The sequence below is a fragment of the Ursus arctos genome, chromosome X, assembly GCF_023065955.2.
Source record: "Ursus arctos isolate Adak ecotype North America chromosome X, UrsArc2.0, whole genome shotgun sequence".
Classification (NCBI taxonomy): Eukaryota; Metazoa; Chordata; class Mammalia; order Carnivora; family Ursidae; genus Ursus; species Ursus arctos.
In genome coordinates, this window is record NC_079873.1 from 102,281,257 (window position 1) to 102,305,537 (window position 24,281).

At 35.6% G+C, this 24,281-nt stretch overlaps 1 protein-coding gene across 19 annotated transcripts in view; it reads right to left on the minus strand.

The window, feature by feature from the left end:
• The window catches only part of SMARCA1 (SWI/SNF related, matrix associated, actin dependent regulator of chromatin, subfamily a, member 1), a 1,457,411-nt gene that overhangs the window by 1,425,984 nt on the left and 7,146 nt on the right, over positions 1-24,281 (minus strand). For 13 of the 19 annotated variants that reach the window (XM_057314283.1, XM_048213571.2, XM_057314262.1 and 10 more), the window contains exons 3-14: positions 22,791-22,957; positions 22,375-22,475; positions 21,947-22,047; positions 19,081-19,260; positions 15,215-15,370; positions 13,726-13,857; positions 12,699-12,767; positions 8,622-8,731; positions 6,272-6,498; positions 5,202-5,323; positions 2,596-2,631; positions 1,505-1,657 (exon numbers count right to left, since the gene is read on the minus strand). In XM_057314283.1, coding sequence (XP_057170266.1) covers positions 1,505-1,657; positions 2,596-2,631; positions 5,202-5,323; positions 6,272-6,498; positions 8,622-8,731; positions 12,699-12,767; positions 13,726-13,857; positions 15,215-15,370; positions 19,081-19,260; positions 21,947-22,047; positions 22,375-22,475; positions 22,791-22,957 — 1,554 coding nt within the window. The remainder of the gene's footprint in view (positions 1-1,504; positions 1,658-2,595; positions 2,632-5,201; positions 5,324-6,271; positions 6,499-8,621; positions 8,732-12,698; positions 12,768-13,725; positions 13,858-15,214; positions 15,371-19,080; positions 19,261-21,946; positions 22,048-22,374; positions 22,476-22,790; positions 22,958-24,281) is intronic. The other 6 variants (XM_057314300.1, XM_057314252.1, XM_057314287.1 and 3 more) reach the window with 1 other exon arrangement.

Sequence of the window (24,281 nt, forward strand, 5' to 3'; positions counted from 1 at the left end):
ATGGCTAGTTCTGATAATATAAAAACAGCTAGGGGGAGTGTTTTTAAAACACAGAAGCTGCTAGAGCAAATAGGTGAAGGGAGGAGGGCAGTTGAGAAAAACAAATCGAAGAAATAAGATTCGAAACAGTCCTTGAACTAAATATAAAAACACTTGATCTCAGTAACAATTTCAACAAAGCACACTGATTGAGAATGCAACACCCCTACACAAATTTTAAAATTTCAAACTCAAATCAGTAAATCATAAAAGATCAGCTATACTCTAACAATTTTAAGGAAATGAAGTGTTATCAACAGGTTTTTCAGTTTAGTAACCCTGTAACTTACTGGGGCTTACTCCTACTGGGTCATATCAAACAGGTAGCTCAGTACCATGCTAAAATAATGATAAAAAAGCATTTCAATTTAAAAATGTCCTGGGGCGCCTGGCTGGTTCAGTCAGCTTGCTGACCACTCAAGTCATGATCTTATGGGTCATGAGATTGAGCCCCGTGTGCTCAGCAGGGAGTCTGCTAGAAGATTCTTTCCCTCTGCCCCTACCCCCACTCATGCATGTGCACACACGTGGGCGCATGCTCTCTCTCTCTCTCTCAAAATACAAATAAATCTTTTTAAAATTTAAAAATTAAAACATCCGGATGGTCAATTTGTTTCAATTCTGTTATTAAAAAAAAAAAAAAGGAAGTTGGGGAGTTCACTCCCGGGTTTTAGCACCAAAAAATATAAATATAAATATATAAAATTTAAAAAAGGAAGGACTTCTCAGCTATGCCTCATTGACATCTGACTTTAATTGCTTCCAAAGACAGTAAAGTATCCCATAACTTATTGGGATTTTGAGTGCATAGCTATTTTGCATCTTTGTACTTCTGAAATTACATTTCTTTATCTTAAAATGTGAGTCACACTGACAGAAGTTGTAGCTCTAATTCAGCAAATGACAGCATGATAACAGGTAAAAGAAATAGCCCTTGAATTTTTTTTTTTAAAGAGTAGGATAGTTTCCAATGGTGTCCTTAGGTATCAAATGTTTTCCTGGAATATATTCCTGTTAACCTTTTTACCTCCTCATCCCAAATGTTTTATTACAAAAGTTGAAATCATACCTCTCTCAATTTTAGTGCTAAGGATTTTAATATATTTAGTTGTTCAGAAGAATTAACTTTTTCACTTTTTAACAGATTAACTTTTTAACACTTTTCATTAAGACTTATGTATATGTCCTCTTCAATATTCAGGAGTGGGAAAAAAATTTCTGTTTCATGATAAATGCCAAAATAGACACACAAATGCTGTAGTTGGGTTTGGGGTGTGTGTTTGTTTCCTTTTTTGTTTTTGGAATTAGCACAGCATCTTTGTTTTCCAAGATAATCTATTTTAACATCTAGAAAACCTCCCAAAACTTGTTGTTGCCCTTTTATCGTAAGTTACATCTGTGCTGCGTAAATAACAATAGTACTCCTAGATAAAATAAATTTCTGACATCGTTAAAGATTACTAACCATAGCTTGTAGATCAACCTGTGGATTCCAGTCTGAATCATATAGTATAACCACATCAGCACTTGCCAAGTTAATTCCGAGACCTCCAGCTCTGGTACTCAGCATAAAGATGAACTTGTTACTATCAGGAACATTAAAGGCCTCTATTGCTTCCTTTTTTTAATTGACACAGGAAATGGAAGAAAACGAAAGAAAACTAAAGTTATATTAACAGAGTCCTTAAGAAAGAAATATTTTAACATGCATATTCAAAAGCCCACTTTATGATATTCTTCCATCTCAAAAATACTTAAGCATATTATCTATATACTGTACTGTGTGAATTGCTGTAGATATTACATAAAGTTCCTAATCTTTAGACACTTACACCAAAAGAGACAAACTCAGAACAATCGCATAGACAAATTTAACTAGGCAAGCAATAAGTCATTAAATTATTTAAAGCAACAGCAGTGAAAAGGTTTTAATTGAGTGAGAGCTGAAAAATATCTAGGAGGTAAAATGTCAGCCATCTCAACTTCATTCCCATTAGTTTATATAGGATTAACAAAGAAGGTATAGTTTGGAAGACCAACCAAGAAAGAAAAAGGTTCAGAAATGTGAGTAAGAGAATGGGATAAAGGGGAGGTTAAGTAGATTTGTTTCCATATGGTGACAAGGGGCAAACAGGGAAGTAATGAGGAAATTCAGTAAGCTAATCCAGGGATATTTAGTAAAGAGTTTTAAAAATTAATGGGATGTTAATATCCCTACTATATAAAGATCTCATACAAATTAATTAGAAATAAACACTAAGACCCCAAAAGAAAAATGAGCAAAAAAAGGGGAAAAAAAGAACAGACAATTCACAAAAGAACAAATACGAATGGCTAATAAATACAAAAATAATGTTCAATCTCACTAATAATCAAATAAATGGAAATTAAAACATAATACCATTTTTTGAAGATTAAAAAAATGATAATACTCAATGTTGACGAGGGGCGGTGAGACGGGCACTCTCATACATTGCTGCAGGGAATGGAAATTGGTACAACCTTTCTGGAAAGCAATTTGGCAATATGCATCAAGAGTCTTAAAAATGTTCATACCCTTTGACCCAGTAATTCCACTTCTAGGAATTTATCCTAAGGAAATAATCAGAAATGTGCACAAAGATTTATGTATAAGGACTTTCACTTTAGCATTATTTATAATAGTGAAAAAATTGGAAACAACCTAAATGATCAACAATTGGGAGATAAATCATTTATAGTATGTTTACTGGATGTAATATTATACTTAAATTATTTTTACAATGAATTTTATTATTGATATAGGGAAGTACAACATAATGCTGAGTAAAAAAATGTTACCAAACTTTACATATAGTATCTATAGTATAATACCAATTACTTACATAAATTATATATACAAAAAGAGATTGGCCAGAAATACTTTTATTTTGCAAATTTCCTTCAGCAATCATATATTACTTTTATAATAAAAAATACAGGAAGTCATATTTTTAATGAATGGAATGGCATGGTCAAAAGTTGCAGCAGAGAAGGTGATGCTCACTGCCGCGGTCCATATAGCATGTAAAGGGGGCAGTATAGAAAGCAGCATGGTGTAGTGAGAGGCAATTTGGTGTAGAGGAAATAGCAAAAACCTGGTGTAAATCATTACCATTTATTACATATGTGTTTCTAAGCAAGCATTTAACCTCTCTGAGACAGTTTCAAGTGGAGAAAATGATATCAGTAAATCATACTTTACTGGGCTGCTAGGAGAATTCAACTGGACCTATACATTGCATAGCTTAGAGTGGTTGCTTGACAAATGTTAGATCCTTTCCCTATAAAAGTGAGGAGGCCAATTAAGTAAAGGTTATAGGAACTGTGCCAGAGGATGACCAGAGACTTAGCTAGCTGAATTAAGCTGTAGCAATGAAGAAAGGGCAAAAGAACTATTGAAAAAGAATTGTTTATTAGCAGCTGGTAAATAATTAGAGTAAGGAATCAAATGTGGCTTCACCTTCTTACTAGGAAAACAGATGAAACGATTATGTGGACAACAGTATAATGGGAAAGTGAGGCATTTCCAAAGAAAAAAAAAAGAAAGAAAGAAAAGAATAGCTCTGACTTTGCTGTATCTAAAGTCAACATATCTAATTCAAAGCCTCTGAAGGGAGAAATTATTTGAAATTTTAAGAAACCAGAATAATTTGGGTATAATTAGGTAAAGTCCAAATTGTTCATAAGCAGGGAGATCAGTCAGAAATGCAAATTGGCTATTTGAGGTCAGAAAGCACCTACTTTTCTGCCTTAGTATCATCTTCATTCCAGGAAAAAGGGTCATTTTTAATAGCATTATATGGCTTGTGCTTAATGTGGATTTGGAGAAACTCATTCTGAGGAATAAATCAGCAAAAGCTCAATAAAGCTTCAAGTTACCATTTCAGAAAAAGTAAAGTACTATAGAGCAGGGACCAGTGTAAACTTTGAAATACCCGCATATTTGTAAATGTTATCAAAAATATTTCCCCACAATGGGCAGCAGGTAAACCCTTAGTATGAAAAGGGCCTGTGTGCCTGCTATGGACCCTATCCTATGCTACAGCCAAACTTCAATAAGGAAGCACACAAGGGACAGAGTGCTCACTGAAGCTATAGAAGGAGAGGGACATGGACTAAGAGTCTTTGTGGACTGAGATGGGGCCCTAAAGCTGAGAGGTAAAAGGGCTGTGTGCAATTTCATGACATGCAGTATATATAATATACCCAACGATCCTCACAACATTGTCAAAAAAAAGAAGCCTAGGTATTAACATTACCCTGATAATAAAGATACTGAGGCTCAGAGAATTAAACAGCTTGCATACACCACAAAGTGGTGGAGTTGGTGCTGAAATTTAGGTCTTCTGAAACCAAGTTCAATGCATTTTCCACTATACCATGAAATCACAATCTTTGCCCAGAGCATGAGGAGAGACTTTAAAGAGAGACCACAGACAGAGCCTTGAAGGAGCACAGAAAAGCTAAATTAGCAAAGCCCTCCCCCCAAAAAAGTATTAAAGGGTTTAAATACATTAGACCCATGACATTCATGAGGGATAATCTAAAGATCTGTAAGAATTCCCAAATTTGAGAAGGACACTGTGTGCTAGGTAGGCTTCCTCACTAGCTAAGTAACTCATCCCTATACACCAACCTTTCAGTATTCCAAGATCCAAATGCATGATAAGCAGTTTTACAGAAATCTAACACTGAGATTATTCCCTTTACAAATTACTGTTTCATGAGTCTTTAGACTTGCTCATAAGCTGGAAAAATCTCAACTGTTAAACTCCACAAATGGCGAGGGTCTACTGTAGGAAGCAAATCAAGAAAAGAAAATGCCAGAATCAGAGATTAAAGAGTAGGATGAGAAACAGTAATCAGAAGGTCAGAGATAGCAGTGGTTAGAGGAGGTAAAGGTGTAGTGGTGTAGTATCCTTTAGATAAGTAAGGATGTCTTTGAAGACCTTGAAAAGGATGCTTTGTAAAGAGTCAGTATAATGCAAGCCAAACTGAAGAGCTCAGAGAGAGAGGTGTTAGTGAGAAATTCAACGCACCTAGCTATTAAAAAAAGGTCAAATTTCAAAACTACCTAATGATGAAAAACATGGCTTAATTGAACTGATTTTTGAAGTTTTGTTTTATTTTCTTTTCCTCACCTCTCTTTCTTCGTGTGGGGTTTGTCCATCCAGTCGACAATACTCATAACCACGCCACATACAATAATCCTCCAAAATGTCCAGCAAGCGAGTCATCTGGCTGAAAATGAGAACCCTTGAACCTAAAACATTTCCCCCAAAAAAGCAAGTTATTCAACTTGTGTAAAACTAATTTGAATGTTACAAAAATATAAGTAAACATCACATGTAATATAAATATATAGTACATGAACACTTCATGAAACACACACACACATACACCTTCGAGGAATGCTATACAGAATTATGCACTGCTGAGTTATGCATGTTTAAGGATTTCAAAACCCTCCACACATATTGAGATGATTTAAAGTCTGCCTTTTCTCTGTCCTGAGGATGAGTGATTGGTCCACACAGTGTTTCACTAAACTACTTCAATAGTCTCCCAACTAGTCTCCTGTTTCTCATCTCTCATCCTCAAGTAGAACCCCTGCACTGCTTCAAAGGTTCTCCTCCAAACATACAAGTCTGATCATGTCAGCTGACACAGCAAAATCTTCTATGACACACCTCCCTGCCTGCCTTCCAAATAGTCCAAACTTCTTAAAGCATGTTTAAAAGGCCTTCCATAATCTGACCCCATCCAACTTTCCAGATTCATCAACTGCCACTCTAACCCAAATACTGCAAGCTCTGCATTCCCTTTTTTCACACTTCTGTTTCACTGCCCTGTAAAATGCTTCCCCCTCCTTTTTCCATGATTTACTCCTAGACATTCTCCAGGGCTCTTCAAATGTCGCTTTTGTGAAAGTTTCCCCAACTCTCAGTTTCTCAACATATGATGGCACTTATTACAACGAATTGCAACTGCTCCTCCTCACTTCATACTGAGTTTGTCCAAGGCAAAGACTGTTGTCTTATGCTTCTTTGTATACCCAGCCCATCAGACAATTCCCGGCAGATAATAAGTACTCAACAATGTTTGCTGAATGAGTGAATGAATGAATGATGAGTAAATACACAAAATGTTATTTACACACAAGTCACTAATATAAAGTCATTTCATGTTAATGTATAGATTTGTAACTCACCCTGTTCTTTGAGTTTGGCCAACAGTTTATCAAGAACTACCATTTTACCACTGTTGCTGACAATGTGCTCATCAGTGGTATAAGGGGGACCAGGTTCAGCACCATCAAACAAGTACGGATGATTACAACACTTTCGAAGCTGCATCAGAATGTTTAAGAGTCGCATCTTGTCCATCTTGCCAGCAGAGTTTAACACATCAATATCTTTCATCAGGATTTTTGTATACCTAAAATTTTTAACAATTATAGTTAATTATAAATCATTTATTATATGTAATTGGTTAATCACTAAATTCTACTCCTTGAAACCAATATTATACTATATATTAACTAATTAAAATTTCAATAAAAATTTGAAAAGAAAAAAGTAAAAAAAATACTCAGTTTTGGTGAATATGTGGTAAAATAGGAAGATCTTATAAAATGACATGGATATGTTAGTATGCTCTTTCTGAAGGGCAATTTGGCAAGATAAATAAGAAGTTTTAAAATGTGAATATTCTACATCTGTGATTTCCTTTGTGGATAGCGATGTAAGTGGAATAGTGTTCATCACAGCACTGTTCATAATAATAAAAGTTAAAGCAATCTAACTAAAAAAAAGTTTAATGCTATCAAGCATCATTCCTTTGGTGATCAGCATAAGAGTCCTATTTAAAAATAAACAACAAATTCAATTTTGAAACTAAATCTGATCAGCAAAACCAAGAAACTTTTGAGCGTTTTAACCTGTATGTTGCCTACAAACCTGTTTCCTCCTGCTTTATTCATTGCTACAAATTGCGATCAGCTGATAACTATTCAGATAACTATATCTGATAATTATTCAATAACTACAATATTTGCTGAAAGTTGGCATCCAACTTTTACTTGTTTGAGCTAAAAACAATCACAATTTCTTATACCTAATCTTCGTAAGGCATTTTTTTCTGATCCGTAAACATTTTTCATTATCTTTTGTTGACCTTTACCCAGGTGAAAATAGACCTATGTATCTACCTGAACAATAATTAATATTTAATTATAATAACAGCCAACTTGAATTGAGTGAAAGTGTCAGGTATCATGTAAAGGGCTTTATATAAATCATCTTGTTAAATCTGCACAACTCTGAGGTATGAAACAACTTAGGGCCACAAAAAGGGACAAGGTAAGAGTTTGATCTTATGTCTGAATCCAGAGAAATACACTCTTCACCACTACCCTATATTGGTTTCAGTAGTAGAGAAGTCATTATATATTATAAGTGATCTAATTTTATTTATATTAGCAAGATTTTGCTTTTTTTCTTTTTAAGTAGGCTCTACGCCCAACGCAGGGCCTGAACTCATGACCCTGAGATCAAGACCTGAGCTGAGATCAAGATCAGATGCCTAACCGACTGAGCCATCCAGGTGCCCCACAACATTTTGCTTCTTTTAACAGCATTTTTACATAAGCATGCCTGATTTATGATTCCTTGTGACTTCTCTTGTCAATTTCCTGCTTTGCCTGTATTTTAAAAACCAATTCAGCTTCTATTTTTATAATACCCACAATTGCTATTCTCATCTATCTTATTATTACTTATTATTATGATTATTACTATTTTCACTGATGGAAAAAGCAACAAACAAATGTGCAAGTGACACTAGCCTCTTTAACTCTGACATTGACTCATAAGCTAAGATTATTATCCCCATTTTATAGAAGGGAAACTGAGATTATACAATTTACCCAAGCTAAATAGCTACTAAGGGGCAAAGCATGGGATTCAAATACAGGTCTATAATTAATGAAGTCATGTGATGTAATGAGCACTGGGTATTATATAAGACTAATGAATCACTGACCTCTACGTCTGAAACTAATAATAAATGTTAATTGAATTTAAATTAAAAAATATTTTTTAAACAAACAAATACAGGTCTACAGAATCAAGGCCCATGCTCTTTCCCAAAGGCTACATAAAATATTCACCAATTTTCTATTAAAATATTTGAACTACTTAACTTGCCATTTAAACATAAAATGTAAATTTTGGGGGCGCCTGGGTGGCACAGCGGTTGGGCGTCTGCCTTCGGCTCAGGGCGTGATCCCAGCATTGTGGGATCGAGCCCCACATCGGGCTCCTCCACTATGAGCCTGCTTCTTCCTCTCCCACTCCTCCTGCTGTGTTCCCTCTCTCACTGGCTGTCTCTATCTCTGTTAAATAAATAAATAAAGTCTTAAAAAAAAGTTTTAAAAAAATGTAAATTTTGATCTAAAGGCACAACTGAAAAAAAATAAGGGCATGACTGAACCACTACAAAGCTAAATTTTAATAAATCCTTACACATAAATAAATTCCAATGGAAATAAAATAGCTCACCATTCTCGTTGCATTTTACTCAGTCCCAAGTAAATCTTTATTTCCTTTTTAGGAGGCAGGCTCTTCTCTACATCAGTTTTTATACGACGTAACAAAAATGGTTTTAAAACCTACAAAGTGATCGTTTTTATAAAAGTTTATATTTAATATCACAAACCGTATCTTTCATTGACAACACCATAATCTGAAATTTACTTCCCAATGCAAAACCTGAAAAGCACTACCAATGCCAGTTGCCAATATTCTCAATAAAAAAGAACCAATGACCCATTAAAAAATCAGAACAGGGGACCTAAATTAGATAGTCATAATTTGATGGCACAAGATACATTAAAAAGACAATAAGATTACTGACTATTGAATAAGCATGAAAGAATCTTTAAAAAAAAAAAGCTGCCGTCATACATTTGTTTTTTTATTCTGTATAGGAATAATTTTGATGGTAACAGACATTTTTCCAAAAAAGACATACAGATGACCAACAGACACACAAAGAAAACATGCGCAACACTCATCATCAGGGAAATGCAAATCAAAACTGCAATGAGGTATCACTTACACCTATCAGAATGGCTAGCATCAAAAAGACAAGAAATATCAAGTGCTGGCAGGGATGTGGAGAAAAAGGAACCTTCATACCCTGCTGGTGGGAATATAAATTGGTGCAGCTACTGTAGAAAACAGTATGGAGGTTCCTCAAAAAAATAAAAATAGAAATACCATATGATCCAATAATTCCACTACTGGGTATTTACCCACAGAAAATGAAAACACTAATTTGAAAAGATATATGCACCCCTATGATTATTGCAGTATTATTTACAATAATACTGTGTCCATCGACAGATGAATGGATAAGGAAGATGTGGTCTATACGTGTATGTGTATATACACACATGTGTATGTATGTATATATATGTGTGTGTGTATGCATATATAAGTATACACACACACACGATGGAATGTTACTCAGCCATAAAAAAGGATGACATCTTGCCATTTATGACAACATGAATGGACCTAGAAGGTATTACACTAAGTGAAACAACAAGATTTTTGAATCATAGAGGAAATCTGAACTCAAGAGTATGGATCAGAGAGTCTCTACAAGTGAGATAAAAATGGAGGCCATTTCAGAATAGTTAAATACATGAATGAAGAGAAAATGGTTCAGTGTTAAGGAAAATATGGATAAATAGAGAAAAAAGATGAAATAATCAGTGTATACCTGCCAGACAGATTCTATCACAAGAAAATAATAGTGCTACCATTATCTATAGAGTACCTGCAATGTGCCAGACAGGGCACTATGAACTTCACAACCCAGAGTACTAAATCCTTACAATAAATCTTTAAGGGAAATGTGATTATTTTAATTTTGTTTCTTTTTTTAAAGATTTTATTTATTTATTTTAGAGAGAGAAAGACAGCTAGAGAGAGTGCATGAGCAGGGGGAGGGGCAGAGGGAGGGGCAGAGAATCTTAAGCAGACTCTAAGCTCAGTGTGGAGTCCAACATGGGGCTCAATCTCACAACCCTGAGATCATGACCTGAGCTGAAAGCAAGAGCCAGATGCCCAACCACCTGAGCCACCCAGGTGCCCTTCAATTTTATTAACTTAACCAAAGTTATTTTGCTAGTAAGTGGTAGAAGCCAAATTCAAACCGAGATCAAGCTGATTCTACAATCAGCTCACTCCCTGATTAGCTATTGTGAGCCTGAACATGTTCCTTAACTTTTCTGAGCCTGTTTCCTCATCCATTCATCAAAAAAAAAAATGTGGTATATGTATATGACAAGCATTTTAAAATGAGGACAGTGATACGTTTCCAAAGCTGCTATGAAAATTTATGGCAGTACTTGTGTGTAGAGCTTAACCACAGTAGATATTAGTAAACAGTAGCTATTACTGTTAGAGATCTATGGGAGGTAAGGAAAAGGAAAGAGTGAAAGACAACTTCTGATCTCTGGTTTGAGCCTCTTAAAACTGTCTAAGAGAGATTCTTTAAGAGTTTAAACTGCCCGTAAGACATTCAGACAGACTCAGAAGGCAGTGGGATATGCAGGAACTAGGCAAGAAATAATGGAAAGATAAATTTGGGAGTTATAAGTAGATAGGTGGTAGCTGTAACCATGGGAGTGGATCCCCAGGGAGAGCACATATGAAAAAGAAAGTCAAAGACAAAGCTCTACAAAACACTAAACTTTCAGGGACAGACTGAGAAAGAAAAGCCCATAAAGGGGATTGATAAGAATGACCAAAAAAGTAAGAGAGAATCCATTCTGTACCCCAGAAACCAGGTAGGAAACAGTTTCATGCAGGAGTGGTTAGAAATGCTAAGCAGTACCGAGAAGCCAAAATACTGAGCAAAAAGTGTACCCTGAATTCAGCAACTGGAAAATGATAGAAGACCTTCCAAGTTAAGTTTCAGTTACATAGAACGGATAGACGCCAGTGGTCAATGGAATCAAGAGTAAAGAAGAGATTAGGTAGTGCAAATGGAGAAAATAAACCGCTTTTTCAAGAAGCTTAGCTATCAAGGGAAGAGACCAGAATCACAACTAAAGACACAGAGTGTTAAGAGAATATATTTTGTATATGCGTGAGAGTGGGTGTGTATGGGTGTGGGTTTGGATTTTAATAAGGGCGATGCTTGAGCATGTTTACATGTTAGGAAAAAGAGCCAATACAGAGTGAGAGCTAGAAAAATCAGTCAATAAAAAGGATAAATTATGGGGAAAGGTCTCATAAGGAAGGGAGAGATGAGATCCAGGGTCATGTCAGATGACTTAGCCACTGACCAAAGAAAACACCTCTTCCCTTCACAAAGAAGGTAACACACATGCAGATTATCTGTGGAAGCTGGATATCCTTGAAGGAGTTCCTATCTAATAACTTCTTTTTTCTCTTTGAGAAAATAATGATGTTACTTACTGAGAAAGGAGGAGGGCACAGAATATCTAGGATAGAAGTCTTGGGGAGATTGCGAAAGGTCTGAAGCAGCTGTTATTGTCAATGGGAAAGAATGCTGTAGAAGGCCATGTTGAAGGATTGCTGACATATCAAATTCCAGCTTATGTTATAGAACATGGAACTGGAGTTGTTCCAACCTGTACAGTTTTATAACCTTCTTTATCAGTGTTGAACAGCCCCAGGACAGAGCAAGTCACTCTGCTAGTAAGTGGTAGAAGCAGAATTCAAACCCAGAAGACAGAGACAGTTATAGTATTCCAGTTTAGGGCTTCCACAGCAGAAATGGCGGACAGACAAGAAAGAAAGAAAGTTTGGGAGTATTGGCAAAAGGGTAGTTCAAGTGATAGAAAATGGGCTCATTGTTTGATAGAGATAAAAGTAGTAACGGGACACTGACTGGCTCGCCAGTGCAGCCTGCAATTCTTGATCTTGGGGTTATGAGTTCGAGCCCATGTTGGGTGTAGAGATTACTTAAAAATAAAGTCTTTTAAAAAAAGAGGTAGAGAAAAGTAACAACAGAAATGAGGTGATGGATGAGAAGGCAGGGGTCCAAGGAATGGAGGTCTTTGTAAGGTAAAAGAATAAGTACAGAAGGACTAACATGAGTGAAAGAGCTAAAAAGGGATATAAGAAGTTGTTATCAAAGAATGGAAAACTGGTATTTAATGAATGTGAGGGAGTCACCTGGTGATGAGTGGATGATAGAGAAGAGAGTGGATGGAAGGTGGACCTGCAAGATAACTTCACCTTAAAGGAAGAGTTTAATGCATGATGGTGGAGAACTAGTGGCTTACAAGTGGCACTGGGGAACTAGGAAAATACTGATGCCATCTTAAGGACCTGTGGAGTATGGGAGTATGAACAGCCTCTAATGGGGAGGACCACATTAGCCATGCAGGAAAGCCAACGCAAAACAGCTGTTCCCTAGACAGGCTGAAAACAGAGTAGAGTTCATTTCCCAAAGAGGCTGTCAGAAAGGCGGGAGGGAAAAGCAGTGAGACTGAGGCAGGAGGTAAACCCACAAGTTCAAACAGATTCTAGAGCAGTTTGTTTTCTGGCTTGGTATATGTATTTAATTACTAAATTTTCTCATCTATTACTTACTGCGTGAAGTCTTTCCACAAGTTTTTGATCACCAAGACAATTTTTAGTGTCAAACCAAGAGTCAAAGTCCTGTGGAGGGGTGAAAATTCTGCAGTAAGCACACAGGTGGTTGGTTTTTTTTTTAAATAAACTCAATATTGTATAAATTCTTATACAATGAGAAAACAGTAATTCATTTTAAGCACTTTCAAAAATACGTTCACTGTGATGGTCAATATTATTTACTTCTCAAAAATAGCTAAAATAATGGAGGAGTTAAAATTTGAACTCCACCAGCACTGTTTCCTTAAAAGACTTTTATTAGGCTTCCCCATACCATAGTAGCATTATATTCAGTTTAGAGGTAGAGCAGGAATAAGAATATAAAATTGAAGACACATAATGATAACAGAAATTTTAAACAAACAATAAAAATAAACCAAAGCAAGATAAGGTATACAAACAAATGAACAGCTGAACTTGGTACTTTTTATTATCAATTAATATCAGTAATGAGGAAAAATCAAACTCCAAAGTCCTTAAATCATTCAATTCAGTTTGCTGCACTAGCATAAACTTATGCTAATGATAAAAACAATGTAAATCACACATTTACAAAACACGTTGTTTTTCGAATCGCGCATTATGAGCTCTTTAGTACTCACCAAATGTTAATGACTACAATAATCAAAGGCCATTTAAAAGACCTGCCAAACTAGTATGTAGAAAGCCCTTCCAATTTAATTAAAAGAAAATTTTGAATTTACTACTATGAACTCAGCCTATTTCATATCAGAAGTTGTGACAGCAACGCAATATAGGCAAAGTGTAAGAGGCAGAATAATCTCAAAGAAAAGAAACATTATTTCTCTAAACATCCCCATTTGAAAAGTTTGTGATTAAGAGCTTTTTTCTGAGAAACCAAAACACACAGATGAAGAATTACAAATGAAAAAGAGCTATAAATTTCAATCTACCTTCTATGCTTTGAAAACAGATGTCTGTGAACATAAGAAAATTATATTTAAAACACATGACTTAAACTTACATCTGCAGAATTAAAGACATCAGGCAATAAAAAGTTGAGTAATGCCCAGAGTTCATGCAGGTTATTCTGCAAAGGCGTTCCAGTTAGGAGCAAGCGGTTGGTTGACTTAAACTCACGAACGATCTCTGAAAGCTAGAAAGGTTAACAGTCATGTTAACATTGCTTTATTTATTAGAGTTCTCAAAATCCACTTCTTTATCCAACCAATACATGTTTTGAATAATATAAATCTTGAAAATTATTTTTCTATAGAAAAATATCCTGGGGGCTCCTGGGTGACTCAGTCGTTAAGCGTCTGCCTTCAGCCCAGGGCGTGGTCCCAGGGTCCTGGGATTGAGCCCCACATTGGGCTCCCTGCTCCGCTGGGAACCCGCTTCTTCCTCTCCCACTCCCCCTGCTTGTGTTCCCTCTCTCGCTGGCTGTCTCTCTCTCTGTCGAATAAATAAATAAAATCTTTAAAAAAAAAAAGAAAAAAGAAAAATATCCTAGTTCAGGTGACATTGCCACAATGAATCACAACTAAACAAAATATTCTAGGCATTTCTACACTCACAAGAATGCAAATCATAGTCATACCTGAGACCCCTCCTTCACTTCAAAAAATTTATTTTCTCCATTTTGGGTCCACACAGTCAATACTCCATGGAATCCAGGCTAGTCAGTTTACACAATAATATTTCCTTTTCCCTGTTCATCTACATACCTAGCCAAGTTCTAACTTGGCCTGGTGACAATTTCTAAGCACCAGAGTTGCACCCATTTTTCCTATATTAACTTTCTAAATATAAGACTATAAAAATTAACGTACAAAAACATAAAAGAACAGTAATCTCACCAATAAAAATGCGTATTTTTATAACACTCTTAAACAATTATCCTCTAACATGCGTCTTTTTTTTATTGGATATTAGTTTCAATTTGAAATTAGTATGATCCACCTGGTGGTTTTGCTCCAGTTCTGTCCCTGTCTCTCCCAAAGTAGCCCAGTGATCCAAAGAAAGGTTCATCATAATAATTGATGCTTTTCCTACTGTTGATGGAGTTGAATGGCAAGAAATACTGATATTTTTCAAAATTAACACCACACTCTAATTCACACAAATCAGATAATTACAGGAAATGATTTTTTTCTAATCCTTATGAATACACATAAGCTGGTAGGCTCCTCAATAAAAGACAAATCAATGCAAATGACTTTTGTACACCAAATATTATCAAAATATTAAAATACTGTAGCATAACAGAGTTAGGCTGCAACAGGTATAGCAAATGAACACCCAATCTTCTTTATATTAAAAACTGAGCTCAATTTTCATTCATCTCATACTCAATAATTTAAACTTTAAAACCATTTTTTAAAACTGATTTTCATTCACATTCTGTGAATAAAATCACAATCTTCCAACCCTTTTTAATTTTGAATATACAGAAGAAAACAGACATGGTAGTTAAAAGAAAATTTTAACAATGCTATTGAAAACTGGCTTACCTTAGATTTTTCATTCTTTATTCTATGAGCCTCATCAATGACTAGGTATCGCCAATGAAACTTTTTAAATACAGATTTTTCTTTAATTACCATCTCATAAGAAGTAACACAAACATCCCATTCTCCTGGCATCATTTCATCACGAATAAAAGCAGCCTAATGCAAAATAAAGTTCCTCATATTAGAATACACTGACAAGATGGTCACAGAATTAGAACAAGAGAATATTAATAATTCTAAGAGACATGGGAATCATTTAGTCTCATCCATTTTAAAGACAGGAAAGCCAAGGCCCAAAGACACATCTGTGGGCAATTATCTGGATGACATGCTAATATATACAACAACAAAATAGAAGCAAATGCTCCCCTCAAATGAGTACAGCATATCCAATGAACTGGAGAAGTTCTTACCACCAGAAGATGACTACATTACTAAGCTCTCTTCATAGGACAGATGGTCCAAAGAGACATGGGCAAAGTAATTGCCGTCCGAAAACCATGTTCTTATCAAGAGCCAAGCATTACCAACTATTACCCACACAGTTTTAACAAATGTAAAGAACTCAATATACAAGAACGATTTCAACCTTTTGAGATCTCTTAATATGTTCCTTCCCTTTCTAGCAGGAATGAGTCACATATTTTGTTAAGGGGTCATGAAAGCCAACTAATGCTTTTGTGAACTTCCCGATGTTGTTTTGAGGCTACAGATATAATTTTATAAAGGGGACTTGCTCTATCTAGTACAGGAGGCTATTTAAAACAGTGAGACTATTTAGAACTATTTTTAAATCTTTACAGGTAGTGACCAACATAGTAGCCAAGCTGACTGAGAGCATTTTTAACTTGTACAAACTGAATTCCAGATGCTACAGGTCAAAATAAAACCACAGTAGTTAACAGGGAGCAGCCAAATCTATATTGAGAAGGTTCTGATTAGTACTGTAAATCTGAAATTACAGTGCATAAACAAAGTGACTGTTCACTACAAACTCATTATTTCATAAACAAAGTTATGCACCAAACACTCTGTGGACTCATTCAACAAATATTTACTGAGTGCCCATATATATAAAAGGATCACCTGGACTAAAGTAGAGGACAGAAAAAAGGCCTTTGTAGAGATCTCAGTTGCACTCTGGGAAGTGGTCATATTTTAAAAGTTAATTAAGACATTAGGGAATTAAAAGCAACATAAAGAGAACCGGGGTGCCAGATCCCATTTGGTCTTATCTTTTTTTTGATTTTGTGAAACACTCATTTTAATGGTTCCTCCTACAGTTTCATGAAGCCTATGCATATTTTTAATTTAAATTAGCCCTACTTTGAAATTTGTGTGACAGAATATTGAATATCACATAACCCAAAAGCTCTCACTTTATAGATGACAAAATTAAGGCCCTTCAAGAGTCACTCAACATCACACACTCAATGGCAACAACAGAACTAAAACCAGATCTCCTATTTCCACGTCCAAGATCTTTGATGCTTCTGGAGTGGAAAAGAAAGGGGTCAAAAATCAAGTTTGGGGCGCCTGGGTGGCTTGGTCGTTAAGCTTCTGCCTGCAGCTCAGGGCGTGATCCCAGAGTCCCGGGATCGAGCCCCACATCGGGCTTCTCCGCTAGGAGCCTGCTTCTTCCTCTCCCACTCCCCCTGCTTGTGTTCCCTCTCTCGCTGGCTGTCTCTCTCTCTGTCAAATAAATAAATAAAATCTTTAAAAAAAAAAAAACAAGTTTGGTGGGGCTCCTAGCTGATTCAGTTGGTAGAGCGTGCAACTCTTGATCTCAGGGTTGTAAGATCAAGTCCCATGTTGGGTGTGGAGCCTACTTAAAAAAAAAAGCTAAAAAACCTTATTTGGGATTCACACCACTATTAGCATCAAACTAGATCAATAGTATTACTAAGAATTTCCCAACTCAAATACCTGTTATAATCTACATCAAAATTTTTAATAACATATTGACCTCATAAAATGTTTACAAAAGGCCAAGAAACTATAAAGACCTATATATCTATCCCATATGGTACCAAGATTCAAATCTATTAGTAATAATCTGGATTTTCTCTATACGTACTGATATCAATCTCTCAATGTTGAATATAGGACATTACTTATGTTATTAATAATTACCAGTTTGCAAACTCTTTTGCCTATTGCTCACAGTAAAATTATAGTTTAGGTTGCAATCTTTTAAAAAAGGAGCAGTATATATCCCCACCATGTGTGAAATACTCTGCCATTTTCCATTCTATTTTATCTCAGTGTTTAAAAAATTGTCACCACCAACATGAACTCCCAATACTAACAAGTGGCAATATGAAAAACACTGACTTTGAAGATTGATTTTCAAGATTAAAAAATTTTTGAAGTTGCCAGTAAAATCCCAACCCCCCATGGGGTAGAGATAGGACAGTCACAAATTAAATACATCCACTATTTTCGAAGAGGTATTTCATGAAATCCTTGGATTCCATATAATATAGTTGAAAACCGCTGACAGTTTTACTGAGACACATGGAAACACAAGCATACATATTTCTCTTTTGCTTATGATCTTCAAGAAATAATTTTAGCCAAAAATCAATACTTTAGAATGCAATACTTTAGAAATGCAAAGTTTTAGAAGGACTGGTATTACATTAAAGAACAGCAGTGAGGGGCACCTGAGTATCTGCCTTTGGCTCAGGTCCTCATCTCCAGGTACTGGGATCAAGCCCCCTGTTCAGCTCTCTGCTCAGCAGGAAGTCTGCTTCTCTTTCTCCCTCTCCTTCTGCCCCTCCCCCCCCACTCGTGCCCTTTCTCTCTCTCTTCCTAATAAATAAATAAATAAAATCTTTTTTTTAAAAAAAGAAAAGAACAGCAGTGATAAGAGCTCTAAGTGACTAATTTGCCAATGGGAAATATTAGGCATAGGGAAGAATCAAGCCTGTAATTCTAAATTTATGAGTTCAGTATTTCAATATTTAAATTATTTATAAGTTAAATTTAAATAAATTTAAGTAATTTTTCTTGAAGCAAAATGATAAGAATAAAATTACATAATTCATTATGCTACCATTCTTTTGAGGATATCTTTTGATAACCTATCTAAATATGTAAAATAGAATAAATCTTTACTCTATGTCCTCTGGAGGCAAAATAAAGGCAAAGTTTAATAATATGCTTTCTAAGCTGATTATTCATTTTGATATTTTTGCATAATTTATTTCTTTTAGATTAATTCTACAGTCCTAAATAATTGTAGCCTACTAGATTGACAAATGGCTAATTTAAGCAAGAGCCCAGTTTCTAATATATAAGAATGTATGCAAATATGTGTTTTTCTATTCAAATACCAAAACTGAAAGCTGTGTCAATGCATAAACACAAAATACAAGGCTCTCCGTACAAATAGAAAAGGTTCCATCTATGTGTATGTGTGTAAGCACACATGTGTACATGTGTAAGTCAAAGTCAAAATTAAAAATTTAAACATAAAAAATTAAGTCATGCAAATTTACACAGTTTTGGTGTCAAAACAGCACAACTGACAGAGTCATTGATAAGATACACTGTCAATAAGGACTTTTTTTTATAAAAAGTTGTTTAAAATGCAACTCAAAAATGGTGAGGTTAATGACCTAGTTGAAATTAAATGCAGATAAGCACAGTAACAGATTGTCTTTTATTAATAAGTAACACATCTACTTCACAGGAGTGTTGTGAGAATTCATTAAGATATAAAAGGCACTTACAACAGAGCCTAACATACAGTTATTTACTAGTAGCAGTCTACTTCAATGTCTTTATGGTAATAGTATGCAACTTAATCCCCAGAAATGATGTTATTCTTGATGGCCTCTTTAAACCTATTTCTCACTTACTCTCGCATCCTTGTCTCCAACGAAACAAATAACACGGAGAGATGGGACCCATCGCTTAAATTCATTCATCCAGTTGTATAAAGTAGACTTTGGAACTAACACCATGTGAGGTCCGGGAATGTTTCGGTAATGTTTCAGGTAACCAAGCAAAGCAATCGTTTGTAAAGTCTTACCAAGACCCTGTATTATCATTACAAAGAAAAAAATCCTGTTTATTTAATGAAACATTTATTTAATGAAAAAAATAACTGTTTATTTAATGTAACATTTTGTTAGTAATAACATTACAAAAGACATTTGCCAACTATGTCACATAGGAAAAGTTTAAAGACCTTTGTTTTTTTAAGTGAATAACCATTCCCATTTTTACTTACTGTGTACACAAAAAGAAACCAGGGACTTGCAGGCAGAAAGCGGCTTTGTTGTTCCTCTTAAAGGAGCAAGCAATTTATAAATAACTTTATAAATTTTTCTAGCGGCAAAATTAGGAATTTTGTGTGTATGCATTTCACACTCATTTCCTTTACCAGTCTGCTTAGATACTGGTCTTTCTTTCCCATTGTCCCCAACATTATTATAGCTCAGGCATGAAATACTCAGACTATGTATCTCAAGGGACTTGTGGCTCTCTGTACTTGCATCTCACACCCTTGAAGATCTATGGAACCATAAAAGAACAGAACCTAAAAGAACTCTGCAGCCAGAAAAGGCCTTAAAGATCACCTGGTCTGGTGAACTTTTTAAAAAATAGCATATTGAACACCACAAACCCGCCGCCTAACTGATGAGAAAGGGAACGATGTTCTATGCTGTGTGGCCTTTTAAAAGAGTTTCTGGGGGCACCTGGGTGGCACAGCGGTTAAGCGTCTGCCTTCGGCTCAGGGCGTGATCCTTGCGTTATGGGATCGAGCCCTGCATCAGGCTCCTCCGCTATGAGCCTGCTTCTTCCTCTCCCACTCCCCCTGCTTGTGTTCCCTCTCTCGCTGGCTGTCTCTGTCGAATAAATAAATAAAATCTTTAAAAAAATAAATAAATAAAAGAGTTTCTGGCTTTATCTCTATGTAAGGTATATATTTGCTTTTATGAACCTAGGCTTAAACTATTTTTATAGGGTTTATCCCATCTAATATTTCACTTAAAGAGAAGCATCAAAACTTCAAAATATTAAAATTCCTTAATCAAGTAATTCCATTTTTAGGAATCCTATGAAAATAATTTGAAAGGTGCAGAAAAACTAAATTACAAGGGTTCTCACAACAGTACTATTACATACCGTATGTACATATATATCAACCCATATATACTAAATATACACAATATATACTATATATACACTACACATCAATCCAAATGACCCACAATAAGCGAGGAGATGAAGAGAACTGTGGTAACTCCCCAGGATTAATTATTACGAATTAACAATTATTTTTACAAATATTTGAATTATGTAGAAAATATGTATGAATGTGAAGAAATCAGAATACCAAATTATATGTACAATATGATCTCAACTATGTAAAATAAATACATCTGGAGTTAAAATACTAAAATGAAATATGCCAAAATGTCAACTGCGATTATTTCTAGATAGCATAATTATAATTTACTTTCAATTTTTTGATTTTTTTCCAAATTTTCTATACTCCTTATTAAAGTATCTTACCCTTTTTTTAATAATTAAAAAGTATCTGGTGTCAGCATAAATTCAGTGTGAAGGATCTTTAGATCCTTTAGACAGGCTGCAGCCAAGAGCTTGGGGCAAATAATCCTGGTCTTTCTGTTATCTAATTAATCAAGCTACTCCCGCTCTGAGCTAACTGTAGTCTTCAACCCAGAATACTAAATATAAGGAGCTACAGACCCTTGATTTAAAGGACCTCCTGCCACACACCTAACAGTTGCTCAGCATCTTTGGGATCAACTACTACGCTATATGTTATAGAGCGTAAATAGTCATGTGGCTCTTCTGGATAAGAGTGATTGCAAATATGGCTCCAAAGTCACATAAAAATGAGTATCGCTGGGTCATAAAGATCTAGAAGTACCTCCCTGCCCTTTCTTAAATCCCATCTTATTCATTTGGTCTAAAAATACCAATCTAGGCCTTCACGTATTCCCCTTATCTGAATTAGCATCTTAAATGGCCTTACTTTTTCTCTTCGATCATTTTATTTATATGCCCATCACTCCTTAGCTTTCTTCCCAGGTCCCACCTGGTACTCTGCTATATCAGGACTCAACATTGCTCTTTACTTTTTTTTCTTTAATCCATCTATTCACTTTCTGACTGCTCACACATTGAGGAGCTTACATTCATTCATTCAGGCTTTCATCATTTATTGTTTGGTTTATTCATTCACTCATCTACTCTTTGGTTTATATACCCCCACCTCATTACCAAAAGGATTTCAGGTCACCTAGAAAGAAAATATGTTTCAGGTGGCCTACAATGAAAACATGGAATATAAATTAATGGTAAAATAGAAATAAAGAAGGGCAAAGGAAAGATAAGAAGATATAGAATAGGAAAAGGCACAAAAGACTAGCCATTATGTTACACAGGGTCTCCATTTTGGCATTGATTTTGGCTCTGGGTTTCCTGGAAGCCAAAGTGCAAATAAAAACAAAAGTACAAGGAGGCTTTTTAAACCATATGAGGAAATTGCACTAAGAATTCTGTAGCCAGTGAAAGTGTATGTTCTCGAGGTTACTTAAAGAAACAATTCCAGACTTTACAAATGCCTTTTACGTTGTAACTAAATAAGCAATTAGCCTCCAGGCCTCAGGGGGGCAATACAGGTCAGGTATTTCAAATTTACATAAAAATTGATAACTGAGATTGTGTTTTTAGCTATCAAGTCCTTACCATTTCATCTGCCAAGATACCATTGACTCCATTTTCATACAAAGAGATCAACCAGTTCAGCCCTCGAATCTGATAATCTCTCAGTGGTCCTCCTTTCACATCTGAAAAAGAAATCAAGACATCTCATACCTTCATTAACACAATCAAGTACTGGGGTGCCTGGGTGGTTCAGTTGGTTAAGCATCTGCCTTCAGCTCAGGTCATGACCCTGGGTTCCTGGGATCAAGCCCCAGGTATGACTCCCTGCTCAGTGAGGAGTGTGCTTCCCCCTCTTCGTGTTCTTTCAATAATAAATAAAATCTTTAAAAAATACAATAAATAAATAAATAAATAAATAAATAAATAAATAAAATCTTTAAAAAATACAATCAAGTATAATTTTTCTAAAATCAAAATGGAAAAAAATACCAACATAATGAGATACTTACATGAAGGTGACACCTCAAATCTAACACACACATTAGATGTTTTCCGACTCTCTGAGAGTAGCTCTTCATCTTCTTCTTGTTCTGTGCGCCTGTGGCGGTAGCTGAAATGGAAAGAAATACCTTTATATTCAACCCAAATACTAAGCTGTAAATTAAGTAACTATACATTGCTAATATCGGTCATGAAAAAAAAATGAGTTATCTAAGGTCTTGCTTAGAAGTTGGTAGAACCAGCGTACATTTTTATTAATTTCTAGTGAGAAAAAATGGTTTCCTCCAAAACTTATTTACACTGACAATAATCTTATTTTTTTAATATAGAATTATACTAAGTGAAGAGGGAATGAGAATACAAGAGGACAGAGAAGTGGGGACAGAAGGAAGAGAGGGGAAAAAGAAGAGAGATGCCAACATACTCTCCAGCAGAAATTAAGCTCTGCTTGTCATCTTTCCTTATTCGAGGACGTCCCAATTTCATGTTCAGAGGCGATGTTGGAGATTTCTGTGCTGAAGGTTGAATGAAATGTGCAAAAAGTTCTGTCTGTTTTAATAAAAATTCAAATCTCTTTGCTCGGTCTGCTTTCTAATGTACAAAACAAAAGAAAAAGTAATGATTTTCTTTCTTATTTGAAGTTATTTAACGAATACTTATATTGCCCTTCTACTTTGTACTATGTTCTAAGCACTTTAAACATACTAACTCACTTAATTATCTTAGGAAGCTTATAAGGTAGATACTAATATTATCTCCATTTTATAGATGATGAAAGTGAAGTATGGAGAGGGTAACTAACTTGCCCAAGTTCCCATAGCCAGTAAGCAGCAGAATTTGAAAATGGCATTTTCAGATAGTTTGAATAGAAGCCAAGTGATCTAACAGCAGTAAATGCCCCAATTAAGAAGTACCCCTGCTTAAAGAGTCAGGGCCAAAAAGCAAATCCTCTTTCCAAAACATAATGATTTTCTTTTCCTAGTGAACAAAATAAAGCAGCATAATGTACAATATATCCTAAATACATCCTAGAAATGTAAGTTATTAGCTATGATATACATATACCATAAACTGAATTAAGAATTTTCAAGTTGCATCTAGGAATAATTAACATCTTAGAATACAGTGTCATCTTGTCTCAAAATATTGTGAATGCATGGTATGATAATGTAATAAGTATTTCTCTCTTCAATTACAATGATCTGGAAAATTGCACTTTTTTAAAGATTTTATTTATTTGAGAGAGAGAGAGAAAGTAAGTGCAATGGGGCGCCTGGGTGGCACAGCAGTTAAGCGTCTGCCTTCGGCTCAGGGTGTGATCCCAGCATTATGGGATCGAGCCCCACATCAGGCTCCTCTGCTATGAGCCTGCTTCTTCCTCTCCCACTTCCCCTGCTTGTGTTCCCTCTCTCGCTGGCTGTCTCTATCTCTGTCAAATAAATAAATAAATAATCTTTAAAAAAAAAAAAAAGAAAGTAAGTGCAAGAGTGGGAAGAGGGGCAGAGGGACGAGCAGACTCCCCGCCAAGCGCAGAGCCCGATGTGGGGCTCAATCCCAGTGCCCCGAGATCATGACCTGAACCAAAGTCAGACACTTAACTGACTGAAAATTGCACTTTATGATAATAATATAAAAAGTTTGTCTCCAAAGTGAGCAGGATTTGGAGGAAAAATATATACACACACATAAGTAAAACAGTTAATATAGGGGCGCTTGGGTGGCTCAGTCGTTAAGCATCTGCCTTCGGCCCAGGGCATGATCCCACAATCCTGGGATTGAGCCCTGCATCGGGCTCCCTGCTCCGCTGAGAAGCCTGCTTCTTCCTCTCCCACTCCCCCTGCTTGTGTTCCCTCTCTCACTGGCTGTCTCTCTCTGTCAAATAAAGAAATTTTAAAAAATAATTAATATATATTAA